Source organism: Barbus barbus, assembly GCF_936440315.1.
Source record: "Barbus barbus genome assembly, chromosome: 19".
NCBI lineage: Eukaryota > Metazoa > Chordata > Actinopteri > Cypriniformes > Cyprinidae > Barbus > Barbus barbus.
Window position 1 is genome coordinate 1,364,935 of NC_136747.1, and position 23,088 is coordinate 1,388,022.

Genomic DNA, 23,088 nt, shown 5'->3' on the forward strand with positions numbered 1-23,088 from the left:
CACACACACACACTCTCTCTCTCTCTCTCTCTCTCTCACACACACACACACACTCTCTCTCTCTCACACACACACACACACACTCTCTCTCTCTCTCTCTCACACACACACACTCTCTCTCTCTCACACACACACACACACACTCTCTCTCTCTCTCTCTCTCTCACACACACACACTCTCTCTCTCTCACACACACACACACACACTCTCTCTCTCTCTCTCTCTCACACACACACACACACACACGGTTTTCGTGTTTTATGGGGATATTCCATAAGGTTTTTATACTGTACAAACTGTATTTTCTATCCCCTTCCCTAGCCCTCACAATAGACTTTATGCATTTTTAGCTCAAAAAACAACACTTACAACGATTTCTAAGATGTTTACCTCAAGAAGAGCAAAAAATGTCAACAAAATCAAGAGAGAATTGATAGAGAAGCGCGAGGAGTGTGTTTGTTCCTGTTGCACTCATCAAAATGTGTTTATATTTACAAAATGAAATTAGGGTGGCCACTGAAAACATTGGAAATCTTTTCTTTGTACTTTAGTCAATTAAATAAAAGTTAAAGAGAAATAACAAAATCACAGATTCTTGATTTAACTGCATTTTACAAAACACCCCGAAGAGAAAGCCAGCAGAGCATCCTAACGAGTAATCAGATTCCAAAAATTAAGTACTTGTAATTAGATAAAATTACATTTTAAAATACTCATAATCAGACTACAGTTTTTTTTTTTATTACAAGGCTACAATTATTCACACAATAGCATTATTCAGAATTGATTGATTCTCCCGAATTCCTCTTTTTCACCTTTTAAATGTTCTTTCTAAAATAGCCTACAGTTTAAATACACTTAAGAATCTTCCAGTTCTGTGGACATTCACACAAGAGTCATTACTCAGCATTACTCAGTGCTGCTTCAACTACTGATGAACACAATGTTTATTTGAATTATCACTCATTTAACAATCTATTGTGTGTCTTTTGTCTTTCAAACACTTTAAAATCCACAAATTAATGTTATTTCTTACATGTCATGCAGGCATTTCCAAACTTTTTTTTAATCTGAAATGCTTTCACCTAACATATTTACTGAAATCTTCAAAATACATATTTGAATAATTAGCACATTTGCATGTTCATGGTTTTCTGATGTTGTTAATGGTCATATTACAAGCAGGTAAACAAATAAAATCCTTTTTTTTTTAAAGAAGCATTTCATTTTGATTTATTTTAATTTTACACTTTTTATAATTTAATTAGCTTTTCATTAAACTCACAAACCCCCTGCAGTACTTTTACAATCCTTTGGGAAACCTTCACATAATGCAAATTTGAATGCACTGAACATTGTTAATTAAAAGGAATGGAATATATTTTCTACATTATCCATACTGTAACAGGTCCGGAAACCATTTCGGTGCAACTAGCAGCATTTAATCCTTTATCCTCCCTGATTTTGCACAGAATCCGGTGCAGAACGTTCATTGTGAGAAATATATATCTGTGCATTTCCAGCCATCAGTGAGCGAGCAGAAGTTAAAGCTAATTATGTGGAAGAGAATCGCTCTATACTGTATTGCAATAGGTAGCACTTCCATGTTAATACTAAACCAAACTAGTTAGCACATCATTTAAAGGGTTAAATAAGGTTTAATAATGGTTATGCTTATGGAGAGAAGATATAGCTCGTGAGAAAATGGTAATTGCTTCCATATGAAATTGAAGCTTTCTTGAGAACAAAACAAACGAACTACTTTATATAGTCAAACAGAACGAAGGGACATTTGGAGAACGCTGGCAAAGAAAACTCATTTGTTACCACTGTACTCAATTTATTACCAGACAACAATTTATTTATTTTTTAGGACATAAAGAGCAACAGACATCTCCCGTATGTTTAAATAGTAACAATAACAGATTTTGTAACACAATCAGTGATTTATAAATGTGAGTTAAATATTTGGCCACTTCATTTAATGAGGAAGAAGTGTTCATCCGATTGAACTGCTGGTATGTAACGCGTCACACAAAATCAGACTTATTTGAAATGCCATGCTGTAGAGGGACCCAAATGCACAAATAGAGATAATTTCATATTTTAAAGGCCTTTAAGTTTGGTATTACATTAGATTGCTGGTTTAAGCTTTCATGGCTGTTCTTAAAATACCAAAAATAGCGATGTATTTCTTATTAGCAGATGCTCCATCATACGTTTACACCTGCATCTCAGGTGCTCAAATGCGCTGGACTTCATGCAAGTTTCCATGAAGACCACTCGTTTAGCAAAGCCTGGCACTTTCAGGAGTGCATTCTGTTCACCCACATTAAAGACTGTGTTCCTGAAGCTGCCACAACGCTGGATTAGAGTGCTAAAACCATCTCTGAATGTCTAGACGGTGGGCTGAAATAACTCCTGGAGGTCACGAAGCAATCGTTCCAATGTGAGAGCCAGCTTCTCTGCGTTGGTTTCCTCACAGCAGTTGAAGGCAGTTACGGAGAAGTGGACGTGATCTTGCTGTGGATTGTAACAGACTGCATAGCCATCTGGAACCAGCGGTCCAAAACACATCACACTGTCTGTGTTGGAGGGCACCTGTGAGGAAGAAGCAACATGAAAGTGCTTTTAACTTTATGATCTTCTCAACGTTTAGGCCTGCTGTGTAAACTGAACAATTCAAATGGGCGTAGAAGGCTTTGGAAAGGCTGAGGGTGGGAAGCAAGTGTGGAGCACATATACTGAGCGGTGAAGCCAAAGCAATACTGGCTGCAGTATAGGTCAAAAACCCCACACCCTCCATGAAAACGAATGGGACCTGAGCCGAATGAATGCATTAATTAATTTTTAATAATATAATAATAAATGATATGGTTTCTGTCATTTTAGGTAGTTCTCATGTTTTCTGTCCTGTTGTTAACCCCTTCATGAGAAGGCTCTGTTTGAATAGGCGTGGAGGATTGTAGACTCTGAAGTAAACACCCCCTGCTGTAATTGGCTAATAGTTTATGTTTATGTTTGACAGCCTACATTCCTCACAAATGGACGCTGCTGTGATTTAGGTCAAAAACACATAAATACTCATATCAACGATCGGTTTAACAGACAAAGAAATAGTTATCACGTAATAAAAACTCAAAAATTACTCACTTGTGTGACATTACTGTCAGATCCAATTTAGTTGCACAGCATCGTCTTTTAATTTCAATCTCTGCATCGAATTGTGCCTTGTTTGTAAACAAATCCGTGTTGAAATGAAGTAAACAAAGGACTGAGTTCTTACTGACATGGTCTGGATCTTCATTAAATTCATTCACTCTTTCCTAACGTTGGGATCAGAAGGAAGGCAATACAAAGACTGTTTTTCCACAGCTTGGCACTGAACAGCATCTTGTCTTCAGTGCATCTTTTATCGCTTGGTTTCTGCATAGACCTGCGTGTTTGACTCTCATAAACACTACATGTGCAAATCGGTGGGCGGGGCTAAACAGGCAGCACTGTAAAATCGGTGGGCGGGGCTAAACAGGCAGTACCGTAGAATCGGTGGGCGGGGCTAAACAGGCAGCTATGTAGAATCGGTGGGCGGGGCTAAACGGGGTGTGCTGTTGAATCGGTGGGCAGGACTAAATAGGCAGCGCTGTAGAATCGGTGGGCAGGGTTAAACAGGCAGCGATATAGAAGCAGGTGTTGATCTTCTGCGGAGGCAGTGCTTATCGACACTATTACACCATAGAGTAGAATACCCCGCAAGCTGTGGTTTTGGCAGACTGCCTTCAATATACAGGTGCTGGTCATAAAATTAGAATATCATGAAAAAGTTGAGAAAAATCAAGAAAAATGTTGGCCAACTGAAAAGTATGAACATGAAAAACATGTACAGCACTCAATATTTAGTTGGGGCTCCTTTGGCCTGGATTACTGCAGCAATGCGGCGTGGCATGGAGTCGATCAGTCTGTGGCACTGCTCAGGTGTTATGAGAGCCCATGTTGCTCTGATAGTGGCCTTCAGCTCTTCTGAATTGTTGGGTCTGGCGTATTGCATCTTCCTCTTCACAATACCCCATAGGTTTTCTGTGGGGTTAAGGTCAGGCGAGTTTGCTGGCCAATCAAGAACAGGGATACCATGGTCCTTAAACCAGGTACTGGTAGCTTTGGCAGTGTGTGCAGGTGCCAAGTCCTGTTGGAAAATGAAATCTGCATCTCCATAAAGTTGGTCAGCAGCAGGAAGCATGAAGTGCTCCAAAACTTCTTGGTAGATGGCTGCGTTGACCTTGGACCTCAGAAAACACAATGGACCAACACCAGCAGATGACATGGCACCCCAAACCATCAATGACTGTGGAAACTTTACACTGGACCTCAAGCAACGTGGATTATGTGCCTCTCCTCTCTTCCTCCAGACTCTGGGACCTTGATTTCCAAAGGAAATGCAAAGTTTACTTTCATCAGAGAACATAACTTTGGACCACTCAGCAGCAGTCCAGTCCAGACGCTTCTGACGCTGTCTCTTGTTCAAGAGTGGCTTGACACAAGGAATGCGACAGCTGAAACCCATGTCTTGCATACGTCTGTTCGTGGTGGTTCTTGAAGCACTGACTCCAGCTGCAGTCCACTCTTTGTGAATCTCCCCCACATTTTTGAATGGGTTTTGTTTCACAATCCTCTCCAGGGTGCGGTTATCCCTATTGCTTGTACACTTTTTTCTACCACATCTTGTCCTTCCCTTCGCCTCTCTATTAATGTGCTTGGACACAGAGCTCTGTTAACAGCCAGCCTCTTTAGCAATGACCTTTTGTGTCTTGCCCTCCTTGTGCAAGGTGTCAATGGTCGTCTTTTGGACAACTGTCCAGTCAGCAGTCTTCCCCATGATTGTGTAGCCTACAGAACTAGACTGAGAGACCATTTAAAGGCTTTTGCAGGTGTTTTGAGTTAATTAGCTGATTAGAGTGTGGCACCAGGGGTCTTCAATATTGAACATTTTCACAATATTCTAATTTTCTGAGATACTGAATTTGGGACTTTCATTAGTTGTCAGTTATAATCATCAAAATTAAAGGAAATAAACATTTGAAATATATCAGTCTGTGTGTAATGAATGAATCTAATATTCAAGTTTCACTTTTTGAATGGTATTACTGAAATAAATCAACTTTTTCATGATATTCTAATTTTATGACCAGCACCTGTAAGCCGTTTTTTGACAATGAGATAGTTTTGAGTTCTGAAACATACAGGATGTTTTTAATAGTACAATGACCTCTTATATATGTCAAAAGATCAAGGGAATTTTGGTTCCTCAGTTCATGACAGCAGCTTTGTTTGAATGTAACTAAAAGTTACCTGTCCTGTTCGGAGTTTCCAGTGAGTGGCAAGTCCATAGGCCGTGTCCATGAAGATTCGGGGCACGCTCAGTCCCTCCTCAATGGCTTGAAGTTTAAGACCCAGCAAGTGGCGGTCTATACCCTGCCCCATCAGCGACTGATCAAAAATGACACTCATTATGCAGTCAACATAAATTAGGATGTGGGCAGAGTCAGAAGTTTCCATGTTATTCACCTGCTCTGTGAGGATGCTGTATGCATCAACAGCCTCTCTCAGCAGCTGCACCTTCGCTTCTCTCTAAAACACACACACACACATGCATTTAATGATGAGCGTTACATCTCACGTGGTCTCCTCTCCACCATGCTAACAGACCAATTTCAGTGTTTGGAGCCAGAAAATTACAGTTTTAATGTAGCAGTCCATGTAACAAAAGAACAAAAAAGATCATTTTGAGTTTATATTTCAAAATTTTGACTTTTTTTCTTTGCGATTTCAAGATTATCTCTCACAATTCTGATAAGAAAAAACAACGGGTCAATCTCTCTTTTCCCCTCGGCTCAGAATCATGAGTTTATATCCAACGCTTCTGCTTTTTTCCTCAGAATTGACAAAGTCGCTGTTGTCGAGTTAAATTGCATTATAAAGTCCGAAGTAGGAGATATAAACTTGCATTTGAAAGAAAAAAAAAAATCTGAATTGTGAGAAAATAGGTAAATGTAAAATGTTATAGGTTTAAATAGTATTTCATGTTGTAACTAAAAATATGTCCCCAATGAACTGCATACAGACCTATTGTTTAAATCAAATTTGTGCTTTAAAAGTAGAGTAATCATAGCAGGTTTCATTCGTCGTTTGTCCATTTAAACAACTGCGTTTAGTTTCAAATGGAGTCTTTGACGACGGTATTCTATAAAAAGCATTTGCATTCTGACTCTGACATCCAAAGGCACAACAATACAAATAGTTATCAGTGTTTTTCAGCTGGAAGTGACATAACTGTGACATCTCCTCCAAACTGATCCATTACTCACAGAAACGGCATCATTGTCAAAGGCCCGTATGAAGCTCAGCATCTGATTGGTTGGAGAGCGAATGTAGTCTGTTCTTCCTCCCCGGAACATCCTCAGAGAGGCGATGTCGCAGGCGGCGCACACTTCACTGTGGACTCTAGCAGAGAACAGGAGCCAAACGCACACTTCATTTATTCACTTTTATCATCTGCCGTTACTGGATGATGCCAGAACTTCTGCTAAAAGCCTCACCGGTAGTAGGCCAGCTGAATCGCCACCTGGATGAAGGAGTTTGGACTCAGCTTAAGTTGTTTGACAAACTCTTTTCCAAAGCACTGGAAGTTAAAACATTTGATGTCCAAATCGTTGATGAGACTAAAGGGAGAATTTAGTTTTAAAAATACAAATTAGCATAGTGTTATCAGCATTCGGTTCTTGATTTTCTCAACTTCTTAATAAATGTAAGAGACAACGTCATTCTCAAATTTGCCAAGAAAACTCAATACTCAATCCATTATGGTAAACCTGGGTTGTAGTCGTACTGCACCAACCAGAACAGTTAATATTCAGTGCCCACCACCTCAACAACTGCCAGTCTTGAAGGTTTTCGCACATTATAGCCTCAAACGCATCCCTGCCTCAATATACTGCTGATGCCAGCATTCTTTAAACTGCAAATATTTACACACACAGACTTCTGTTTGTCTTGGCTTTGGTTTTATTATTCAAACATAGCTGACGGATGTAGAATTCTCAATAGCAACCTAATGTGTGTGCGCCATGAAACAGACCAAACATAGGCTATATCTGTGTTGTACTTCAATTATGCTAATGTTTTCGTATTACTCTTTCATATTACATGATATGAAAATCTAGTACTACATAAATTGTTTCATCTGTGCTGTGCTGTCTTCACACTAAATTAGAGATAAAGAAAATGTCTCCATCAAAGGTTTTAAATGTTTCCTTCACCTAGATATCACACTATAGAGACTGTGTCTGTTCCCCGAACTAGAAAATACAAAAAAATGTCCAAAACTATAACCATTTAATTGATGGTCAACTAATAAAAAAGATATAATACAGATAAAAACATGATAAAGCTTGGCTTAATGAATATTATATCCCTTTCTACGAAAGCACTTTTTGTAAATATGATCACTGACCATAACCTAGATTTGCTCTGTTTGACAGAAACATGGCTAAAACCAGATGAATACATTACTTTAAATGAGTCCACCCCCCAAGATTACTGCTAGAAACATGAGCCGCGTCTAAAAGGTAAAGGGGGAGGTGTTGCTACAATTTATAGCAATATTTTTCAGTATTTCTCAAAGGTCTGGTTTCATGTATAATTAGTTTGAAGCAGGGCTTAAAAACAACAACAAATTAAAAATCAATTGGTTCACCTCGAGCAGAATCGGTATTTTAACATTTCTATTCATGCGTTCCTCTGTATTATTACAGTTCCGAAACCAGTTTAAGTAGAAGAAATACCGGTTAATAACCTTGCTCTTCACGCTTTACATGTTACCCTTGGGAGATATCATCAGCAAACACAGTGTTAGCTTTCACTGTTGTGCTGATGATGCTCAGCTCTATATTTCTTTCTGACCCGATGAAACACCAGTTCTCAAAACTAACGGAATGCATAGTTGATATAAAAAACTGGATTAGTAACTTCTTACTGCTAAATTCTGAAAAACAGAGGTGTTAATTAATTAACCAAAATCCTTTGCATGTAATAACCTAGAACACTATCTAACACTTGACGGCGGCTCTGTCAATTCTTCATCAGTTAGGAACCTAGGTGTGCTGTTTGATAGCAATCTTTCCTTTTAAAACCATGTTTCTAGCATCTGTAAAACTGCATTTTTACATCTTAAAAAATATATCTAAAAAATACAGTATCTCTCAATGTCAAATGCATAAATGTAAACTGACCTCAAGGTTATATTATTGTAATGCTTTATTGGGTGGTTGCTCTGTGTGCTAAATAAACAAACTCCAGCTGGTTCAAAATGCAGCAGCTACAGTCCTTACAAGAACCAGGAAGTGTGACCACATTAGCCCAGTTCTGAAACACTGCACTGGCTTCCTATTAAACATCTAAAACTAGATGCACCCCAGAGACAGATCCCCTGTGAAGACCATCGGCACAAGACCACGGGAACCAGACAAGTCCTCTGCTCAATCTGAGCGGTCTTGCAGCCTGGAATTAAACCACGCCATGCTGGTTCGTCTGGCCAGAGGAGAACTGGCCCCTGACTGAGCCTGCTTTCTCCCAAGGTTTTTTCTCCATTCTGTTTTGGTTTCTTGCTTTTTGGCTTGCTTAGTTGGGGACCCTTGACTGATTTCACAGACACTATTGGAAGAGAGCTGAACTGGATGATAACATCACTGAATCATCAATGAATTGCCATTAGCTGGAAATATAACTCTTATTGTTCTCTTTGCATTACTGGCAAACTATGTTCCTATTTGACACTATAAAGCTGCTTTGGTGCTGTGTTTTTCAAACATGAAGTGTTAACTTGATTTGCCATAATGTCCAGAAACATCCATCTTATGCAGGGGTCTGCCGCCTTCAACGTCAAAAGAGCCATTTTGGCCCCTTTCCTGCAGAATAAAATTCATGTGGAGCCACAAAATATTTGATGCCCAAATAAAGATAACACGGCATATATCTAAAGTTTTATATTCAGTTATGTTATAGGGCAGAGGAGTAGCAATCATTTCAGAAGTGAGGGGGACAGAAATGTCAAATGTAGTAATAATAATAATAATAATAATTATAATATTTATGCATGTATAATTGAAAAAATATCTTGCTTTTAATTGGCTAAGAAATAAAACGCACTGCTGGACAATAACCAATAATTTGTCTTCTATAATATTTTTGATAAACTATTGTAATGACAATTTTCCATTTTTAATCACAGAATAAGGCAGAAAATATATGTGACCCTGGAGCACAAAACCAGTCTGAAGTCGCTGGGGTATATTTGTAGCAATAGCCAAAAATACATTGTATGGATCAAAATGACCGGTTTTTCTTTTATGCCAAAAATCATTAGGATATTAAGTAAAGTTTATGTACCATGAAGATATTTTGTACCGTAAATATATCAAAACTTAATTTTTGATTAGTAATATGCATTGCCAATAACTTTTTGGACAACTTAAAAGGCGATTTTCTCAATATTTAGATTTTTTTGCTCCCTCAGATTCCAGATTTTCAAATAGTTGTATCTCAGACAAATATTGTCCTATCATAACAAACCATACATCAATGGAAATATTATTTATTCTGCTTTCAGATGACGTATAAATCACAATTTCGAAAAATGTACACTTAAGACTGGTTTTGTGGTCATATTTTATAGCTTCTGTACTGTATCATTTATATTTATCACCTGGAGAAGACTTGAGACTTGACCACAAACCATATCGTCTTCACGTTTCATCAGTTACATTTTATGCTTGTTATTCAGCTTAGCTACAGTGATAGCGGGATGCCTGCCATATTATTATTATTACTTCTCATATGCAGGGTTCGTACAGAAATTGCAAAATTAAATGTTTCATTTTCAAGCTTTATTCAATGACGTTTAAATCTATTTAACACAAGCAAACTCAGAGAGACCTTTATTTTTAAATCACGATGTACCACAAATCGCATGTTTAGAAATATGTTGACGTATTCTCCTGTGTTGGCATAGGTTTGTAAATGATTTACATTACAAATCTACACAGATAACACACTGTTTTCCCAGATGAACGTTAAGCAACCCAAACTCCAGCATATGCTGAGGAAGAGTTTGTAAAGGATAACAGTGCAACACAAAGCGCGTCAGACTTTATATGCGTTCCCAAATGAACAGCACATGCGATAAAAGACCGAGCAATATAATGCAAGCTGAAATATCGCCAGATCTCGTGCCCTCCCAAAAGCCAGGAGAAAATGGTAATAATTAACACACGTAGCATTGTTAATTTTGCGTGAAAATATTGTTTTTATTGAAAACTAATATAAACACTAATTTCATGTATACTGCCTTTTAAAATTTCAAGTACTTTTCATAAATATGGCTGTTTTCAAGGGTTTTCCAGGACTTAAATTTAAAAAAGTAAAAAATCAAGTACTTCAAGCACTTTGTAGTAATATCTACCGCATATATACATGGAGCAAAAAAATATATACTAGCACATATCGAAAACAGAGAAGATGCAGAAAAAGTGCAAATGCGACTGGAAAGGAAGACCTCACGCTCATGGGGCTGTCCTGGCAAGTCTCGCAAACTAGATAAAGTTGGCAACACTGCTGTAAACTGTAAATGCAACAGAGTAGCCCTGTGATAATATGAGCGGTACCACAATACTACTAGGAGACATTAAGTACAGTATTGTGATAATCCTATTATAACTTTAGTAATTTAGACTGGCAGCTACTGGTCCAAGCTCCTGTGAGCTGAAGACGGGACTACTGCAATGCTACATCTGGCCAACCTCCCCGCTAAGCCTTCGCAGCTAAACCAGATTGCTGTGGTGTGTCTGATCTTAAAACCAACCAAAAGAGCCCAAAACAGTAACAGGCATTTGAACTCACATATCCAGGTTCTGCTTGGCCATCTCTAGATCCCATTTGATCTCAGAATTGATGTAGAAGTAGAGTTTCTTGGGCATGGGCAGAGGAATCAAAGGAGCTCGCATTCGGTCCGGTTTCTTGCTAACAGAGAAAAATTACCGTTACCACACTAATATGTTTTTTTAGGCCGGCATCTCACTAGCCGAGAGTCTGTGCATGTGCACCTCTCCTCACAAACCTACAACAGACAAGGATTCATCAAAAACGTTGTAGGAGTGACAGCATTAAACAAAACTATTTGGCTAGTGAGATGCTGCCTAATAAAGCAATGCAGAGATTAGAAATGCATAGAAAGGCATGATTATTAGGTTTGTAAATACCAGTATTCTAGTACATGATCCAACAATGTGGCTATAGGTGGACCTTCAGCTGTCGCATGTTCATACAAGAGACCCCAAGACCCATCCTCACCAACAACAAACTGAACACAGAACAGAGGGGAAAATAAATAAATAAAACACAAATAAACAGATACAAGGGAAAAAACAAATAGGTTAGCAATGAAAATTAAGAAAAGTTGAAACTGATTAAAGTACTTAAATGAGATTAATCATGGTTTACTCATTAATGAATTCAGTTCCAAGAAAAAAAATAAGCTCATGTCTAAATATTAGGTTCGGCAATTTGTGTGGATGACACGCACAGCATAAATTACTGCAACAGCAATCTTTACTTGATAAATTGTGGAAATGGAATCACAATTATTATTTACTATTATTATTCAATAAAAAGCACAACTTTATACACGGGCTGGCCAAAATAAAGCACCCATTATTATAGGGGTTCACATAATACCTTTTATTTATTTATTTTTCAGTGTCTACTGTATATATTTGTATGTATATGTAGTTTAAGATGCTGCAATTTACTAAAACTTTACATCACATACACCAATGCAACATGCTGTTATGACCTTAAATCCTGAACAACTGGAGCACCTAGATGAACTTCAACATCTGCCCTGGACAGACAAATCACCTGACTTGAATATGATCGAACACTGTGAGCATTTTTGGAGAGAACAGTGAGAAGCAGACTCCCACCATCAACATCTCTTAACCAACAGGCAGACGCATCTATTTCAAGAAGGCTGGAAGCTGTGTTAAAGGCAAATGGTTAATCAAATATTGCCCATTTTGCAGGTGTTCATATTATTCTGTCAATCTTACATATATAAAGATGCAGTCCTCCATTGGTCTTTAACATTAACTCTATGAATTAGTTTTACACGTTGAGTGATGATGATTATTATATTCTCCACACACAAATTACTTTATTTATGAAGCAAGCCCTGATGGTACAATTAACAGATTACCTGAAAAAAGGGTCATTCCCCATCCTTACTTATTAATGAGCGCCGGTCCTTGTTTAGTCCTAGTTTAAATGCCAGAGCATTGAGACCAGGCCTCGGCCATGCAGCTCACCTGTAGTGTCTTGTCAAACCAACGATTGCCGCTGTTTGAGAAAGTCCCACCGCCATGCAAAATCTGTGCTGCCATTCGACTAGAATACCTGCCAAACAACCAGCATACTTAGCACCACATCAAACCATCACCGGTAAAGATGTTAACGATTCTGTCTTCAGTTAGATGAAAATACTCTGCTTCGCTCTAATAACTGTCCGTCTCATCCACAATCAATCAATCACAATGTATAAACAATTCTTACTTCTCATCAGAAATCCTCATAACTGGAGAATCCAAACACAACGTAAAGATAGATTTCTCTATCAGCCTCACAGATTCTTTATTGATTTTATCTGAAGAGGGAAATAAACAAACGAAAAGTTTAAATCAAGCATAAAACTCGAGACAGTGGAACAGTGCAGCTAGATGGTAAAGAGTGAAATGTAACTGGTCTCAAACCCACAATGGGTCACATGAGTGAAGCCAGAGACTGGTCTCGAATATAACAACCCTAGTGTGCATCACTCTTGCTGATGGATCTTTCCTGGTGTGGTGTTTAACAGTAGTTGAGTGTGCAGGTCAGGTTTACCTCTGAGCAAGCGCGTGTAAGCCTGACCCCAGGTGTGACGATGCTCGCTGGTCAAAATCCCCATCGGTTCCTTATCGGTTTTCCAGGACTGCGAGCGGATCCGCAACAGCTGAGCATGGATCTGACTTTCTGTCAATGGTGTTCCATCACTGTTGTAAACATCCAGCTGGAAAAACTACACACAACCACTCAATAATCACGAAGATATAGATGTTTGCTTGTTTTAAAGAAACTGTAGACTCGTTTAACTATAATGTAACCTGATTTATTACAAGAACCACAGGCCCAATTCAATTCAATGTCTGCCCAACCTCCCCGGAGGAAAGTAACAAATATCCATGCGACTGCCTAAATAGGAGTTACTGATAATAAAAATAAAAACTGCTCAAACAGTTTTATCCAGGCCCATTTCCACAATCAAATACTGAGTGTGCTCTAGCCCCAATGCACATACATTTTCACTAGGGCTGTCGGTCGATTAAAATGTGTAATCTAATTAACTACATGAGGTTTCGATTAATTAAGCGCAAAATAAATTTGACTGAAAATACCCACAAAAGATTATTTAAAGCTATTATTGTGTTAAATGAGAAAGTATCAAGTAGACATTACAAATTGTAGCTTTAAAAAGTAATATTTTATTTGATTAAACAAAATTTATTACACAAAGATTTTATTACAAAAACCCTTCTTTAATGTTGCACAAAAGAAAGGTTTGAAACAACATGAGGGTGAGTAAATGACAGAATTTTACATTTTGGGTGAAATATAATTATTAATTTATTATTATTATTATTTTTTAATGAAATACTTTGAGTCATTGATTCATTTGATTCGTTCAAACAGCTGATTCATTCAGGAATTCAGTAAGCGGCTCTTTATGAATAGGTCTTTGAATCATTTATTCACACGATTCGTTCAAAATGAGGATTAATTCAGAAAGTAAACACCGCTGTGTTGCTCGAGAGACGCACAACAATTCTGCTATGGCTTTAAAGGTAATATGTTCTCTGGAAAATTGTGCAAAACACAATATTGTGTTAAATTATTACACAATATCAATTTCTTATTTACTGAACTGTTGTATAAAATCACATTTAAACTCGTGATATTCGGAACAAAATCAGCCCTCCTCTGATATTGCTTTGCTGCTGGTGTGATATGAGAAAAAATACATACAGGGGGCATTTTTTGCACTAATGTGTTTAATTTTAGGGCATAACTGTATTTATGGAGTTGTTGCCCTGCATCATATTTGTCAAGTCAACTGTATGAAATGTAAGATGATGTACAGGTCTGGGGCAGGGCCAGTGCGTTAACATTTTAATTATGTTATTTTTTCATAACTAATTAATTAGTTATAATAAACAAATCATCAACGAATTTAGGAGAGATTAGGCAATTGTATTATTATTTGAGATTAGGCAATCGATTATTTTAATCATATACAGTAAATAAAAAGAATGCTTTATGCTCTTTATCAAAGAAAACATTTCCAAACTTGAAAAAGTAACTAGATGCTTAACAGAAACAAAAAGATGCCTCACAGTGACTAGTGCACGCTTACATAGAAAACTACATCAATATTAAAAACACTGTCTGAAAGGGCCCTAATATTCTGCAGTTTGCCGAAACGACTGAAATGAGATATGGTGCTGAAATGAGGAAGCAGCTCGGTTTTGTGTTTTGTATTTGTTTTGGTTTTAAACGCTACAATGCAGGTGTTCTCAAATAGTGCACCAGCTTGGTTCCCACCGTGAGACATAATGACAACGGTAGCACCATTTTACAGTTTTAAAAAAAAATGATTTACAGCAATGCAAGAATGGCTTATGGGTAACTTGAAAATGTGTCGGCCCTGACAGAGCTTGAGAGGTGAAGAGGTGAGGAGATGACTGACAGATAATTGCCAAATGCAGATGTGCAGAGCTTGTCGCAACCTACTCAAAGACTTCAGGCTGTAAAGTTGCTTAACTAAGTATTGAGTTAGGGGTATGAATACTTACGCAATATACATTTCAGTTTTTCCTTTTCAATAAATTTGAAGTTTAAGTAGTTTAACATGAGGCAATCTTTATTTAATTTTATCCATGAACTTTTGTGTTTACATTTATATTGTCAGAAAATAAATGACCTATTTTTCATTATAAAAAGGCCTAAATGAATAATACATGCCTATAACTTGCATAAACAATGTAAGATGTAGACAATTTCATTTGTACGCGTAAAATATCCCAGTATAAAAAAAAAATGCATAAACTTCAGGAGTTTCTGTTTGAGTTCAAACTGTTGCTTGCATTTTTTCTTATAATTCTGGCAAATACACGCTTAGAGGAAAAAAAAAAATGTAAGATTGGGACTTAAATTAGCAAGACTGAAACGTCTCCTGGTTATAATGATATATGATACTTGATGCTGACTAAAATAGGTTGTACACGAAAGAAATGTACACGTGAGTCAGGTGCCCCAAAAATGTCCAAGGTCTAAACTTGGACTAGGCTAAGCATATTGAATATTTATTTTTTCTATGAACCTTATAGTTTACCTCTTGTGTATATTGTACTACTCCATAATGATGCCTGACTGACTCCATGTCTATTTCTTCAGTTATCATTAGTACATATTTGCCATTCAAAAGAAACAGAAAAGTGTAACCAACGTGCTCGCTTACCATTTTGAATATCAGTTATGTTGATAACTTTATTTTAAGGGGCTCGTGCTGTTATAGGCAAGGCAAGTTTATTTATATAGCACATTTCATACACAGTGGTAATTCAAAGTGCTTTACATAAAAGAAAGTGAAATAGACATTAAAAATCAATAAAAACATGGAAATAAAAATAATAAAAACAAGGAATTTTAAAATGATATAGAAATTGATTTAAAATAAATTTAAAGAAAATGATTAAACTTAAAAGTCAGTTGGGACATATAGCACAGTGCTCATTCAACAAATGCACAGTTAAACAGATGAGTTGAGTCTGGATTTAAATGTGGCTAATGTTTTAGCACATCTGATCTCTTCTGGAAGCTGGTTCCAACTGCGGGCCGCATAATAGCTAAACGCAGACTCCCCTTGTTTTGTGTGAACCCTTGGTGTTTCTAACTGACTCGATCCTAATGATCTGAGTGGTCTGTTCGGTTTATATTCAGTGAGCATATCAGCAATATATTTAGGTCCTGGGCCATTGAGTGACTTATAAATGAGTAAAAGTACTTTAAAATCAATCCTAAATGTAACTGGAAGCCAGTGTAAGGACCTGAGGACTGGTGTGATATGCTCAGATGTTCTGGTTCTAGTCAGAATCCTGGCAGCAGCGTTCTGGATGAGCTGCAGCTGTCTAATGGTCTTCTTGGGAAGGCCGGTGAGGAGACCATTACAGTAATCCACCCTGCTGGTGATAAAGGCATGAACAAGTTTCTCCAAGTCTTGACTGGAAACAAAACATCTAATTCTTGCAATGTTTTTGAGGTGATAGTATGCTGATTTAGTTACTGCTTTGACATGACTACTGAAACTAAGGTCTGTCTCCAGAATCACCCCAAGATTTCTGACTTGATTTTTAGTTGTTTGACCCCTAGAGTCAAGGTATGCATTCACCTTGGGAACTTCATCTTTGTTTCCAAATGCAATGATTTCAGTTTTCTCCTTGTTTAACTGAAGGAAGTTCTGGCACATCCAACTGTTAATTTCATCAATGCATTGGCAGAGGGAGTCAATGGGGCTGTAGTCATTTGGAGATAAGGCTTGGTAAATCTGGGTATCATCAGCATAGCTGTGATAGGCAATTTGGTTCTTCTTCATTATCTGACTTAGTGGGAGCATATACAGGTTAAACAAGAGCGGTGCAAGAATTGAGCCTTGTGGGACTCCACATGTCATGGCCGTCCACTTAGACTTATGCTCTCCTATACTCACATAATAACCTCTCCCTTCTAAGTATGACCTGAACCATTTGAGTGCCATCCCAGAAAGCCCGGCCCAGTTTTCCAGTCTCTCTAGAAGTATGTTATGATCGACAGTGTCAAACGCAGCACTAAGATCTAGTAGTACCAGCACTGATATTTTGCCAGAATCAGAATTGACGCGGATATCATTTATTATCTTAATGAGTGCTGTCTCTGTGCTGTGATGTGCTCGGAAACCAGATTGAAAATTGTCCAGGTATCCATTTGACTTTAAGTAGTTGTTCAGCTGATTAAAAACTACCTTTTCAATAATCTTACCTATGAAAGGAAGATTTGATATGGGTCTATAGTTGCTCAACATGGTGTTATCAAGATTGCGCTTTTTCAGAAGGGGCTTAACAACTGCAGTTTTAAGGGAGTTTGGAAAAGTCCCAGAAAGAAGTGAGGCGTTCACCACTTCTAAGAGATCAGCTTCTAAACAGTTAAGCACATTTTTGAAAAAGGATGTGGGAAGTGTGTCAAGATAGCAGGTTGAAGATTTAAGGTGCTGTACTATTTCTTCCAAAATTGTTATCAATTTTTTTTAAAACACAGTCAATTCTTTTTGAAATTGCGGTCAAATCTGTGTGACCTCTGCATAACTTGAGGATGTGCCAATCTCCTTTCTGATATTATTTATGGAAATATTTGCGTACTGGGACGCAACGCTCGGGTAAGACAACAAAACATTAGAACACGCTTCTGTCTGTAAAGTCTTGATTTAAAAAAACAAAATCTAAACTGAAAATCCAATCAGAGTTCTCACTCTCACTGACGGCACTAATGCGATTCATCATGCTGAATCAGGCAAACTGCCGCAGATCTGTGCAGATGTGTGACAAAACCAAATATATGGAAAGATTTTTTTGCCGAGTTGTAGAATCATGATTTTATCTATTTTGATCATATCACCTTACTAGGTAATCTAGGTTACCTGGTAATTCCTGACCACTGTAATGTGAGCTGGGCCACGGCGTGGACGTCCATAGTGAATCACATGGTCATGTTTGGGTCCTGGGATTCGACAGGAGGAGAACAACAGAGGAAACAACTCCATACATAACGGCTGTCCGCGCATGTACTCCACTGCCAGCCTCCCACTGGACGAGCAAGAGAGGACATGTGGACAGAAATCAAGGGGAAAAAAAGCGATAGGGAGTCACATTGAACTACAGACAGCAACAATATGATATATTTAGAAATAATATCATGATATTAAGTTCCAGTGTTTGGCACTGCTTGACTGAAACATGCAGACCAGCGCGAGTTAAAGGTTAGCGGTTAAATTAGCACAGGTGCTCGGACATAAATGGGTAAATCTGCCACTGTATGTTAATATCATCCAGACCTGTCCACCTGAGCTTTGAAGTCCAACACTCCTGCAATTAGCTTCGATGCAAACCTGCACGAGAAACAATGTAGACATATAGACATTACGCACGTGTATATTACATACGCAGCTAAAACAGCTTGTTTAATGCTTTGATATTACTGTGCAATCAATTATCTGAACCATCCGAAAGGAAAGTTAAGATCACTAGAGAGGACATTTATATCAGTAGTTCTATAAGGGTGTTTGTTTGAGTGTGTGTAGATTCAGGCTGTCACATACACTAGTTGGCCTCTCCAGTCAGTGAAGTCTCGTTTGGGCAAAGAGATGGCAGGGTTTGAATGCACTGCCAAGGGCTGCCTGCACTCCAGGTATGCCCACTGCACCCACCAATCTGAAATCTGCAGGAAGACACACACTCATAAAATACACCAGATCAAACTAAACACACCAGCCTGCTAGTGCGCCTAACATAAACATGCACAATCAGAGTGAAAACTGCTGCACAACTATGACGCCAAAAATGAGGCAGTTCATCAGGTTTTGAGAGTCAGAGAGTATATTTACAAATACTCTTCTTATAATTCCATCATCCCTGCATCCTCCTAAATGGAGAAGGTAAGACCCAAGGAAAGAAGATGAGGATGCACAGTTTCAAGAGGTCATAACATAGATTTTTTATATTATTTTAATATGAGGTTTACTTATAATGTCAATAAAGTTTTTTTTTTTACATAAAAAAAGTAAATATGTGGGAAAATGATTACTTTCAACCCTCATTCTGAACCTCTCTCTAAAATGAGCTGTTTTAAGGGGCGTGTCCTTTAAGGCTGGTCACGAATCAGCCACTGTTATGACTGGCTAACGTCATTGCATAGGAAACAGTATATACGCCCCCTCGCTACTGCATGTGTGTTATGAGCATTATGAAATCATTTACTTACAGTTTGTGATGCAGCTGCAGTCAGATCTAGTACTGCTTCAGCTTTCAACAAATGTTTCTTTGTGAACTCTCCATGACACGGTGCCTCGTTTACAAAACAATCCTCCGACATGATCCGGGATGCCATTAAAAATAAACTACCCACTTGTTCCTTACGCTGGGATGCTTCTGATATCTGTACAAAGATGCGAACGAGCTGCTTAAATGTTTATGCAAATGTTTGTGCCCCCGTGACGTCACTTTACTCGTTGCATCGCGATGCTACTGACGTTTCTCATACGTGCTTGTCACACGAGTATTAATAAATGCAGCCACTATTTTTAAATCTGAGATCTGAGCACATTTTGTAAAAACCAAGCTTAGTGTGTGTGCTAGAGAGAATCGCGGCGGCTTCATTGCACAGTGCTGTGAGACACGCGTGCATTGCTTGACAGTGTGCGCTTTCACTCGCCGTTATTTCAGGGTTTTACTCTAGATATGCTTTCATGTCTGCCGTGTGGAATGCAGTAGTATTAGATGCACGAAACTCATGCACTGACAGTCTTTCACGTGTGCTTTTTGTGTTTGTTTGTCCTGCGGTTAAATACACTTGCATCTCTGAATACTTCTGTGATACGAAACTGATGCAAACACAGTCAGTTATGTTATATCAAAACATCTGATATGTGGAAACAGATCTGTGCATTAGTGTGAAAGCAGCCTATTAAAGCTGCCACTGTCTATGATCTCATCAGTAATAATCAAACACTGAGGAAAAAAGAAAAACCCATAACTGTGTTTGTCTGTAAACTTTTCAACCCTTAAAAGCAGTCTCAGATACTGACAGTGCTTTTTGTTTATCACTTGTAATTGCCTTTATTACTTTATATTTGCTTGTATGTTTGAAGCTATATTTATTTGGTTAAATTCTTAACAATTGTTTTGATTTATTATTAATTTGTGATTATTTTTTAAAAGTAGCCTGGTTACATAATTTAATAAAATAAAAATAAAAAAACTAAATAAATTTGATATAATCGATGCATCGGGATTTTCGAATTGAAGACATGACAATCGTAATTGAATTGAATCATGAAACCAGTGCCGATTCACACTCCTAAATGCTTTGTTTATAATGAGGAGGAGGCCTTAAGCTATGAAACTTGCAGGAAGTTTTAATGGTACAAAGACCTCTATATACCAAAAGATCAAGGTAAATTTGATTTCTCATGTCATGACCCCTTTAAGAACTGCGGCACCCACTAGGCCTATTATGGCATTTAAACAAAACAAAAAAAGTAGCACAGAACTAGTCTATCCAAATAAATCATGATATTGAGAGTTTCTATTGTTATTTAGTGCTGTTCTCTGCTCACCCAGTTGTGTGAGTGCTTTGCTCTCTTGATCAGCTCTCTTTGCAGATCTTCTCCCAGACCTCCAGGGCAGCTGAACTTCTGCACGATCTTGCGGGTGTGCTGCAGCTCGTCCGGCGGCAGGAGCGGCTCCAGGGCCGTCAGGTAGCGCTGCAGCGTCTGGAGGAGCGGAGGCACCGGCTGCGGAGGAACCGAGGAGTGGGCCTGCCTCAGCGCGGCCTGACGGGCAAACAGAGGAACTCAGCTTCGCGCTTAACATACACTTCAGAGTCACTTCCTCATATCCTAATGCAAGAGGGTCCCTCAACTCAAAGACAGAAGTTTGCATCTGTATGTTAATAAATAAATGCTTTACATTTTACAAGTTTGTTTCTAATAATCATGGTTTTTAAATGTGTATATGTGCTTAACACCCATAAAAGCACGCGTACAATATGTACCCCACACAACACTTACCCTGAGCATGAATAAAGAGCATATTCTTGGAGGTATTCTCTCTAAAATCATGGCTGTACGCTGTTTGTCGCTCACACTGAAGTAGCAAACTAGTACTTTTAAGCTTGTACGTCACGGAGACTCTGAATCTTCATCGATGATATTACGGTAAGATAACGCACAAAACAAGACGGCAGTAAACTATTGTGAAGTGTTCCGTCTGTTGGGCTTCAGTTCATGAGCTCCAGCTTCGGGTGTGGAGCTGAAACACGTGTGCTGTGTTTAGTGTGGATTGCCGTATTATTCCGTGCATGTGCGCATACACAATTAGACGAGGACAGGGAAATCCATTCAGAGCCTGAAGAGAAGTGTCTCCAAGCTTAACAAAAAATGTCATGCAGCAGTACACTGGCAAAGAGACAATATGCCGTTTTTTAAAGAGATGGTTGATCATTAATCATAATTGATCAAACTTGCAGGGCCTGTCAGTTTGGTTCTGCAAAGTATTCCAGATATATATGACCCCATCAGGACATTTTAATTAATCTTATAGCATATTAAAATAACATTAAAGGTGATAAGTATGCCCTACAGCAGGGGTCCTCAAATCTGGACCATTCCTGCAGAGTTTAGCTCTAACCATAATCAAACACACCTGAGCTGCTAATCAGAGTCTTCAAGATCATTAGAAAATCACAGGTAGGTGAATTTGATCAGGGTTGGAGCTAAACTCTGCAGCAGATTGGCCCTCCAGGGGAAGATCTGAGGAACCCTGCCCTACAGTATATATATGACCCTGGACCACCAAACCAGTCATAAGGGTCCATTTCTTTAAAATACCTAATCTGAAAGCTGAATAAATTAGTTTTCCATCGATGTATGATTTGTTAGGATAGGACAATATTTAATATTTGGCTGAGATACAACTATTTAAATATCTGGAATCTGATGGTGCAAATATATATATATATATAGAGAGAGAGAGAGAGAGAGAAAATCCCTTAACTAAAAATCGCTAAAAGTTCTTAGCAAGGCAAATTACTAATAAAAAAATTAAGGAAATTTACAAAATATCTTCATGGAACATGATCTTTACTTAATATCCTAATGATTTTTGGCATAAAAGAAAAATCGATCATTTTTACCCATACAATTGTTGGCTATTGCTACAAATATAGCCTACCTGTGCTACTTATGACTGCTTTTGTGCTCCAGGGTCACATATGTTCCCAAAGCCCTGTGCTTCCCATGATTTTTATGGCGAATAATGAACAAATGATAAAGGGTCCTGGGTTCCCACATTTAAGGTTTTGGGTTGGGATGGGCTAATATTGTAAAACAGGGCTAAAGAAAATGTTCACCTAAATAAATAAATAAACTTTGCTGTTAGTTAAATTACCCTCAAGTCATTGAAGATACAGGTGACTTTCCTTAGCAGAACACTAAAGATTATTTATGGTCCTTGGTGAATCATATTATGCAAGTCAATGGACACTGTCGCTTTGAGAGTAAAAAATAAATAAATAAAAACCAGATACTGAGGTAATATACTGAGGTGGTATGAAGCTAAATGACCTGTCTGTGTAAGAACCGGAAAACTAACATTAATACCAGAAAAGAGATACAGACTCCCCTCTGACCAAATGCAAAAGATTATTTTTCTTAATGATCATTCATGGAAAGATGGCAAAATTGAAATTAAATATATATTATTAATGATATATTTATATTACAAATATACTTAATAGAAGATAAATATGTCACTAATACATGTAAAATCAGTCAATTTGCCAGTTTAGTTTAAATGGTTTGAGTACGCCCTCCATTAAATTAAACAAACAGTTTTCTTGTACTTAATATGTCCTCTGTCATTTTACAACTCTGACCTTTCTTTACAAGTTTTTGACAAACTGTCTCATCATCTCTCCTGTTTATCTCCTGAAAGATAACCTAAATGCACTCTCTATTTAATTGTCTCTACAAAATCCCCCACAGGTGTTCAAGAATGTTAAGCTTGGGTGAATGTATATGCTGTAGTCATTGTCATGTTGAAAAACGACCCAACAACGCAGGGAATGAGGAGAGGCTTCTGTTTCAG

General features: G+C 38.0%; 1 protein-coding gene across 1 annotated transcript; it reads right to left on the reverse strand.

The window, feature by feature from the left end:
* Nucleotides 1-931: 931 nt before the first annotated feature.
* Nucleotides 932-21,265, reverse strand: cratb (carnitine O-acetyltransferase b). Its single transcript, XM_079442042.1, has 15 exons — nucleotides 21,012-21,265; nucleotides 20,559-20,774; nucleotides 18,543-18,661; nucleotides 18,279-18,332; nucleotides 17,865-18,030; nucleotides 12,983-13,157; nucleotides 12,656-12,746; nucleotides 12,412-12,499; nucleotides 11,308-11,408; nucleotides 10,949-11,068; nucleotides 6,592-6,714; nucleotides 6,361-6,496; nucleotides 5,561-5,623; nucleotides 5,345-5,482; nucleotides 932-2,602 (listed from the first exon to the last, which is right to left on the reverse strand). The coding sequence occupies exons 1-15, from the start codon at nucleotides 21,060-21,062 to the stop codon at nucleotides 2,399-2,401; spliced, it is 1,845 nt and encodes a 614-aa protein (XP_079298168.1). The 5' UTR covers nucleotides 21,063-21,265; the 3' UTR covers nucleotides 932-2,398.
* Nucleotides 21,266-23,088: the final 1,823 nt, after the last annotated feature.

Coding starts and splice junctions, on each gene's coding strand:
- cratb (XM_079442042.1), bottom strand. CDS start 21,062: ATGATTTTAGAGAGAATACCTCCAAGAATATGCTCTTTATTCATGCTC. Junction 13,158..17,864: donor CAGTGGTCAGGAATTACCAG/GTAACCTAGATT, acceptor GGTTGTGTGTAG/TTTTTCCAGCTGGATGTTTA. Junction 2,603..5,344: donor GGAAACTCCGAACAGGACAG/GTAACTTTTAGT, acceptor TCTTCCTCACAG/GTGCCCTCCAACACAGACAG.